Source organism: Myotis lucifugus, unplaced genomic scaffold, assembly GCF_000147115.1.
Source record: "Myotis lucifugus unplaced genomic scaffold, Myoluc2.0 scaffold_5, whole genome shotgun sequence".
Lineage (NCBI taxonomy): Eukaryota > Metazoa > Chordata > Mammalia > Chiroptera > Vespertilionidae > Myotis > Myotis lucifugus.
This window is the reverse complement of record NW_005871053.1, coordinates 1,079,457-1,088,247: the sequence shown is the minus strand read 5'-3', so window position 1 is coordinate 1,088,247 and position 8,791 is coordinate 1,079,457. Positions and strand designations below refer to the sequence as shown.

Here is an 8,791-nt window from a genome sequence, read left to right as displayed (position 1 = left end):
GATTGCCCCTAACTGCTTCTTCCTGCCAGCCTGATCACTCCCTAACTACTCCCCTGCCAGCCTGCTCTACCCCTAACTGCCCTCCCCTGCTGGCCTGATCGCCTACAACTGCCCTGCCCTGCAGGCCATCTTGTGCAAGGATGTTATAGTCAATTTGCATATTACCTCTTTATTATATAGGATTATTGTGACTACCTTGAGCCCTTTAGGGAAGGAACCTAGGTGTGAGAGGGTAAAAAGTAAACGGAGACTTGCTGTATTTGCAGTTATGTACTTGGGTCTGTCCTAATGCTTCCCATTTTGAGCACCCAGGATACTGAGTGCACATGCATGACCAGAGTCACCCCCTCACAGCCCCAGCACCACCCTGTGACCCTACCCTAGCACTAACCCTGTGACCTCCCACAGCACCCACCCTCTGACCACCCCAGCACCCACCATGCCTAGCTCCTCCTGTCCGGGGTGCTCACATGCACTCTGGGCAGATAGACAGCCTGGCTCAGCCCCAGGCCTGTTGTATCCACAGTGCTCAGTCCCCTTGCCCGTGGCCCTGTGAGCCACAGCAGGACAAGCAGGGCCTCCTCCTGAGACGCACCTGCTTGGGGTTTTCTTGATGCTTGTGCTCTCACAGCTCTCTTTGAAGCAGATATCCTGGTGTACCTTGTAGACTCGTTTATACCTGTCACAAGAAAGCTCCATCAAGGCAGGAACTGGAGCAGAATGGTGCCCAGCTGCTTCACCTAGGCTACATGGAGACCAGATACCCGTGCAGGTGTTTGAGGGAAAGGCCATTATTTTCTTAATAAAACTTTACCTTATAGGGGCATATTGAAATGTCCCACATAAAAGTCATGTACTTTTTAAAATTAACTTTACCAAGGCATAGTTTACATAAAATAAGACACACCCATTTTAAATACATTTTGAGGAGTGTTGACAGTTATATGATATTAAGAGAGAAAATGTGAAATTTAAAGGACATATGTTGCTTGAGGCAGGCCACTTGGCCCAGTGGCCTTGAGATGCTATGACCCACTTCTCCACTGATGGGCAGTTCACTGTGAGAAACCTTGGAGATGCAGGCATTAGATGTGAACGGCGTGGAACAGGAGAGCTGACTTCATGCTCTACCTAGCCTGTCTCTGGAACTTAAGCCTCAGTTCTGTGTAAAATGGGAATAATTCATATTACCTCTCTCACAGGTTTATAGATGACAATGAATGGAAAGGACTTTGGTTCTTTTTAAAACTCTCAAACATCACACCTGTGAAAGAGAGATCCAGGGAGTTGGATGGGCACAGCTCCAGCTCATGTGCTCAATCTAGGCCAGTGGTCAGCAAACTGCGGCCCCTTGAGTGTGGCTCTTCCACAATATACCACGTGCGGGCGCGCACGTACAGTGCGATTGAAACTTCGTGGCCACACTCAAGGGGCCAAAGAGCCGCATGTGGCTCGCAAGCCGCAGTTTGCCGACCAATCGTCTAGGAGAGCCATTGGGAGTTAAGGCCTTTGGTAAGACTTCCAGCCATCAGGGAGTAACAGGATCAGGAACTACCTCCCAATGCAAACAACCAGAGAACTGGACAGAATATAAGAAGTAACTTTTTTCCAGATATTAGAAAACAGAGCAAGACTATGATCCCTGAGAGAAGGGAAATGAATGAGATGAGTCCTGTGGTCACCCTGGAACTCATTCTGGAGATACTTTTTGGACTTCGTGTCAGGTCAGAGGTTCCAAGCAGTGGTTGCAAGTTGAAACAGAGTGGAGTTGGGAAGACAGAGGCAGTGGGACCGTGTGGGGTGGAGCACTGGAGAGGAGGGAGCCATGCAGTGGAAGAGAGCCAGAGTGGAGAGATCTTGCTCAATAAGAGGCCATTCTATAAAAATAAAAACCCCAGTAAGGCCATGCCTTAGAAGTGGGGCAGAATTAATCCCAGAACAAAGCTGGTGCTAAAGCCACCCTTAGCAAGCCTCAAAAGAATCAAAGTCAAAATAACTGCCTTGCAGAAAAAAAAAACACCCAACATTCTTGAAGAGTACAAAAAAATATTTAAAAATCCAGCACGCAGTAATAAAGTTTACAACATCCAGCATCCAACAAAAATTATAAGACATTCAAAGAATTGGACAAAGAATCGAGAAACTCATAAATAGGCAAAAATAATTGATTAGAAAAACACCTAGAAATGAGAGCAGTGACAGAAACAGCAGAAAAGGCCTTAAACATCTATGATAAATTTTGTTCCACATGTTCAGTGGTCTAAAGGAAAAATGTAAACGTAATGAGAGACATGGAAGATTTAAGAAAGAATTAAGTGGGACTTCTGAAGAAAATGGAAATTTTGCCAACTGGATTAGTGGTCGGTAAGACACTGCAGGAGGAAAGGTCAGTGAACTTGAAGGCATAGCAGTAGGATCTATCTAAAATGAATAGAGAAAAAGACTGGGGGGGAAAAAAAATGAAAGGAGCCTCAGTGACCTATGGGACAACATCAGTCTAATACATGCATAAGTGGAATTCCAGGAGAGGAGAGAAGTGGAGGAACAGAAAAATATTTTAAAGAAATATTGGCCAAAATGTTGCAAATCTGATGAAAGCTAAAAACACAGAGATACAAGAAGCTTAATAAACTCCAAAGAGTAAACACACACACACACACACAACCACACGAAAGCACATCATAGGTAAGTTTCCTGAAACCAGTAATAAAGAGAAAACAGAAGCAGCCACAGGGAGTTTGGGGACATATTTCATAGTCTTCTTATCTGAAACCAGGCAAGGCAGAAGACGAAGGACCTACCTCTTTAGAGTGTGGAAAGAAAAAAAATGTCAACCAAGAATTTTGTATTTAGCAACTTTATCCTTAAAAAATGAAGGTGAAGTAAAAACCTTTTTAGGAGCAGAGAGAATTCATTGCTAGCAGACCTACACTGTAGGGGTGACTGCCGGAAATGGCGGACATGCAGGTAAATACAAAAGATTTTGCTCTCAACATTTTAAAATATATTGTTGAGAGGAAAACAACGTTTTGCAGCTTGGAGCATGGTGGAAGTAAAAGTCTGACATCAGTAGTCAGAACTGAGGGGAAGTAGAGGCAAGTCTTCCCTTAGATAAAGGGATACTGTGATGAGCAAATTGTTAATCTCTAGATCCACTAAAATTTAAACCAAAGAAGTATAACCAATGAGCCAACAGGAGAGGTAAAACAGGATCTTAAGAAATAATCCAGAAGTAGGCAGGAAAAGAGAAAAAGGTAACAAGATTAGATGGAACATAGAAAACAAGTAGCAATGTGGTAGATTTAAACCAATCACATAAGTCATTATGTTAAAATGTGGTCTGGTCCCTGCAGTGAAAACCAAGGCTGTGAGCCTGGGCGTAAAGCAGACCCAACCCTGAGGAAGGGGTGGGGTGGGGAGATTCTGGCAGGAGCGGAGCTCTCCTAGTCAGGCCCCCGGGAGCTGGTGGCTGCTATGGCTTTGGATGGCCATTCCCCAGACCCCAAGTCGAAGGCCTTTCAACGCAGATCCCAAGTCCTAGTGCAGCTCAGAACTTCCTGTGTCTAACACACCTATGCTCTCTGTGGATGGCTGTCTCCCTCTGGATGGAAGGAGCCGCGGGCAGGGCGAGGGCGTGTCCTGTTCACTGCATGTGCCAAGGGTTAGAGCTGTGCCTGGTTCCCAGATGTGCTCATATGTATTGGCTGACTAACCAGATTGTGAGTGGGACCCAGGGTCACAGAGTGTGAGCAAGAAAGGTCCTAAGAGGCGAGCAAGGCCTCATCACCACTTAGTGGCAGAGCCGACTCCAGCTCTCACAGGCTGCTGTTTAGTTTTCCGGGGGCTCCATGGCAGAGAGGACCCTGCTGTCCAGGGAAGGGGGCTAATGCCGCCCGAAGGGTCCAGAGCCAGGGTGTCAGGGTTCCAGAACTCCTGTGCCTCTGCTCCCTGCTGCATGGACTCAGACAAGTTGTTCAGCCTTTCTGCCTCAGTTTCCTAATTTGTCATATGGCAGGAACAGGTGGTCAACACAAGCCTCTGTGGGGTGAGCTGGACTTTGTGGAAACACTCCGGAGGTCAGGGACAGAGGGAAGAAACTTACACGTGGTGGCAGACACCTCCTTCCCAGACTGGCAGGGACTTGGTCTCCGAGAACAGGCGCGTGCAGGGCTGGGGCTGCTTTTTACAGGCTGCAGAGCACAAAAGAGGCCGAGGCTCACTGCGGCTCGGGCCCTGGCTGCCCTCTCCAGCACCCTTGGGAGACCCACACCCGGGCTGGGGTCCTTGGAGCCTGCAGGCTGGTTCCCCTCAGGGTTTACTCCAAAAGTCTCCTGAGGGAGGCCTGTGGCCCTTTTCCCTCCCACCACCTTTGGCCCCTGAGCCAAAAATAGCCCCCCCACCCACCTCTCACTGTGGGGGTGGCTGTCACTCTGTGTTCCTTACTTTCTGGCTGTCCCCAGATCCCCCACTTGTCCAGGCTGCACCTTTTGGCCTGGCACTCCGGGGCTGTGAGCAGCCCAGTGACTCATTGCCTGCCACCTCCGTGCCTGGACACCTGGAAGTCTGGGCACTTCATGGCAAACCCATCCTGGCCTAGCAGTCTCAGCCCAGCCTGCTGTAACAGGCATCTCAAGGGCAGGCCTGAACGGGCCCTGACTTACCAAGCTCGCAGTGCCTGCCTTTGAACCCTGGGCTGCAGTCACAGCTGTGGGTGTCCACGCCTGGCACGCAGGTGCCTCCGTTCTGACAGGGGTTTTCTGTACAGTTCCCAGGGGTGTCTGCAAACAGGTCATGAGTGGTTAGTCTCTAGGACCCCAGAGGAAGGCCTGCTGGCATTGCCACATTGTGGTCCCGTTTCAGGTGGTCAGAGAGATGCTTGGCTCTGACCCCATTACCTTGAGGGCCAGGGTCCAAACAGTGCTTCTGCTGGGACCCTCAGTGCTGAGCCCTCCGTGGCGGAGGAGCCTCGAGTCACTGCTTAGATTATGGTCGGGCACTGGTGGTCTCAGGAGAGACTCCTGGCTCTGCCCTAGCCTGTGCTTCCACCCCCTTCTCTCCGGATGGAGGACTGTGCTGGGGACAGTCTAGGCCCGGTGTGGCCCAGTGTCAGCAGGGGCCCTGCTGGCCCTGTTCGCTGAGCCTGGGTCTGCCAGGTGGTGCTCCAGCTGGGCCATGCTCAGTGCTGCCCCTCTGTGGATTCCTGCCTTTTTCTCAACACGTTCCTCTGCAGGGAGGCGGTGGGAGGGCTGCCGTATGTGGTGAGGGGCAGGGGCAGGAGGGACAGGGTACGTCCAGACAGATCTGGGTAGTTGGTCTGTAAAAGGACGTGGTGCCAAGTGCCTCCTTTCCGGGGTGGGGCATCTGGCTGCCCCTGGGGCAGGCTCAGTGCCTCCTGTTCCCACTCTGGGTGCTCAGCCCTGGAAGTCCATTCCTGCTGACTTACTTCCCACATCCTTGTCGCCGTCACGTTTGGGGTGCTGCAGGGCCAGGCTGACCTGCTCAGTGGTGTCCTCGAGCTGCACCAGAGCTGTGGGTTCTAGGAGAAACCAGGATGAGCAGTGCTGACCACATGGCCTGCTGCTTCTCACCCAAGACTGTCCCTGGGCCTTCTCCTGAGCTGCTTCTCTCCCTCAGGGTGTAGGGCCATCCTGTGTGGCAGGAGTAGGATGCTCACTCGCATGCTGGCTCCCCAACTTGGGCACAGAACCCATGGTCTCTGGCACTGTCTCCAGGAAGACCCACATTTCTCCAAGTGGGGCCAGCCCTCACCTCCTGCCAACCCTCCACAGGGACCCGGCTTCCACTGCTGCCCCGGCCAAAGCTTCTTTGTGAAGGTAACCAGTGGCCCGAGCAGGGCCGAACCTCCTGCTGACCTCCTGGCCTCAGCTTCTAAGTCTCCTTCAAACTCCATCTCCTCTCTGCCACCCCTGATTCTCGGGTGTGATGACACCTCCTCTCCCTCATATCTGCGCTCAGGCAGATCGCACACTTGGCCGCCCCTAACTGCAGGTCAGCTTCTCTGCAGGTCCCTGCCTGTGCCCTCCCCACTCCTGGTCACCGAGGGCTATGGACGCTCTGCCCTCCCTCATCACTCCCTGGTGCACCTGTCCCCTGCCTAGGAACGCTGGCATTGGCGGAAACTTCTCATTGAACTGTTGATTAGGCTCTCTGCCAGAGAACTCTGTGAAGGTGAGATTCTGGCTTAGTAGTGAGGGTGAGGGTGAGGCCTGGGGATCCCCACCCATAGTCTGAGGTCGTCTGTGGCAGCCTGTGGGCCTGCCATGTCAGGATTTTGGGGAAGGCCTGCTGTGCCAGGAGGGAAGGGCCAGGGCTTCTCAATCCATTGCTCATGCCCTATGCTGCTGGGCCAGGCAGAGGTCCCGCTAGTCTGGGCCAAGCAGGACATAAACCCAAAGGCTCTGCTTTTAACATGGGATATGACCTCAGTGTGATGAGGATGTGAGCTCCTGGGGCCACACTGCGTGCCCGTCACCTGGCTCCTTCTTGGCAGACGGATTCCTCCTGCACAGCTCCGAGCAGGACCCTGCATGTCTAGCAGCCCCCAGGCTGGTGTTGCTGGTCCAGGGACCTCTGTGAGTAGCAACACCTCAGATGGAGCCACACTCTCCTGTCTACTGCTTACCAACAATGCTTGGAGTCCTGGCTTCGCAAGCAAAGCTTCCATGTCTTGGACCTGCTTCTAATATGTTAACTTTTTCATCCTCTCTCATGTGCCCTGCCAGCAACCTGCACCCTCAACCCGTATCAGGAAGGTTCCTCTGACTCTGGATGGCGTGAGCAATTCATGCTGACCCCAGAGGCCAGGGCGTGGGCACTGTCCAGAGGTGATGTAGGCACTGGGAGTCATCTTTGAGTTCAGGTTTAGGGGCCTCATCCCTCCTGTGCTGGGGGTGGTGAGTGACAGTGAGGCCATTAAGGTTGGCATTGGTACTCACGTGATCTCACGGTGACCGATTTGCCAGGTGAGCCACTGAACTTGGCACTCACTCGTCCTCTGCCGTCTACGAGCTCCGAGAACCTGCCGGGAGAGTCACTAATGTCGCCACGCGGAGCTCCATGCCTAGGGCCATGCCAGGTTATCCAGAGGGGGCTGATGGCAGAGGCGTGTACCTGGGCGCCTGTGTTGGCATTTCGAGGGCCCCGTGGTCACTGAGTAGACGCAGCTCCGGCAGGCGCACTGGGACTGGTCTGTTTCTGAGCACCCGTGGGTGGAGTCCTTCTCGATGCCAGTGTCTGTTGGAGCTGTCCCTTGGGGCTGCAGGCAGTGAATGACGGGGTGGGGAGCACATAAGGCAGGTCTGGGGCTTCCCTTTGTCTTCTTGCCCCACTGCTCAGAGAGAACTAAAGGGACCTGACCGTCCCTGCGGTCCAGTGGTGCCTTTATGGCTTTGTGAGAAGCCTAGACCCCACATCCCACCTGAGGAGGAGCCACAGCATTCCTACTGGGAAGCAGACACTGCCTGGCAGTGTTGAGGGGGGCTGGTCCTAGCCCCCCACCCTGGGCCCAGGTTCCCCACCTGTAGGGCAGGGCCAGGCACCCGACCTGGTGGGACTTCCCTTGGCCGAGGCCGCCACCCCACACTTGCCCTGAGAATGACAGTATGGTTTCTCGGTGGGTCCTTGTCATCTAGCTACATGCTTCAGCCCCTGTACACCCCTCCTCCCTGGACCAGCTCATGGAGGTGGCCCCAGCATGCCCTGGAGCTGAGCTGAGCTGGGTCTGACTCCAAGCAGCCTGCCATGCTCAGACACTCCATCTTCCGCAGCACCTCCCGTGAGCTTTAAAGTATGAGCAGGGCCATGCAGAACCTCGGGGGGACCCGAAGGGCCTCCATGCACTTGGGGGCAGGTCCACATCCTTAGTGTGGCCCATTGGAGCCGCCGTGCTCCTGAGCTGCTTCCCCTCCTGTCCATCCATTCTGGCTTTCCTTCCTGCCTCTCCCCGCAACCCCTCCTATGGCTGTCCTGGCCTCTCTTTCCCCTGCTCCTGTCCAGTGGCTCCTCTTGGGTCAGCCTGGCCCCCTCCCTGGGCCCTCCCACACTGCTCTCCTCACTGGGGTCCTACCACTGCCTTCTCTCAGCACCTATTTCTGGTGGTGCCCTATATTTGATGTTCAGCCTGTCTGGGGTCCACAGAGTTGGACAGCACAAGGTGAGGAGCAAAATGCTGCTTTTCCAAGTTGCATTCTGCTGACCCAGCATCAACTGTCCATGAACCCTTCCTTCCCCTCCGCTTTTCACACAAATTCACCCGTGTGGACACAGTCCTATTTCTAGGCTGTCTTTGGACAGTGTGGCCATGCGGGGTGAGGGTCGTGGGGTGCAGGTGGCCCACCCGGCCCTGTGCCTGCTGCCCTGCACTCACAGGTGATGATGTAGAGGTGAGCAGGCTCGCTGTGCAGCTGGTCACCCTCTGTGCTTTGCACGGCTGTCACTGAGAGCTGGTACCGCCGCCCGGGCACCAGGTCCCGTATCGTGTAGGACACCAGCCTCCCATTGGGGACGTAGCGGCTCTTGGTGCTCTGGCTGGTGGTCACGTTGATGACGTACGCCTCCAGTGAGGTGCCTGGAGTGGGGGCATCCCAGACCACATGGGCAGAGGTGGCCGTGACTCGGGTGGCAGTCAGGTTTGCTGGCGGCAGAGGCCCTGGAAGAGGCACAGAGCAGGGGAGGGAGGGGAAGGGGGCTGATGGGTTCTTGTGTCCAGGACATAGTTTAAAGATCTGACACCGGCCTCGCGGAAGCCACATTTGAAGCCAGATTTAGTTAC

General features: G+C 53.8%; 1 protein-coding gene across 1 annotated transcript in view; it reads right to left on the bottom strand.

The window, feature by feature from the left end:
* Window positions 1-216: 216 nt before the first annotated feature.
* The window catches only part of SNED1 (sushi, nidogen and EGF like domains 1), a 49,728-nt gene continuing 41,153 nt past the window's right edge, over window positions 217-8,791 (bottom strand). Inside the window, exons 23-29 of the mRNA XM_023743373.1 lie at window positions 8,387-8,668; window positions 7,132-7,276; window positions 6,957-7,039; window positions 5,444-5,536; window positions 4,662-4,778; window positions 4,103-4,190; window positions 217-679 (exon numbers count right to left, since the gene is read on the bottom strand). Of these exons, the coding sequence (XP_023599141.1) occupies window positions 376-679; window positions 4,103-4,190; window positions 4,662-4,778; window positions 5,444-5,536; window positions 6,957-7,039; window positions 7,132-7,276; window positions 8,387-8,668 (1,112 nt within the window). The 3' untranslated portion in view covers window positions 217-375. The remainder of the gene's footprint in view (window positions 680-4,102; window positions 4,191-4,661; window positions 4,779-5,443; window positions 5,537-6,956; window positions 7,040-7,131; window positions 7,277-8,386; window positions 8,669-8,791) is intronic.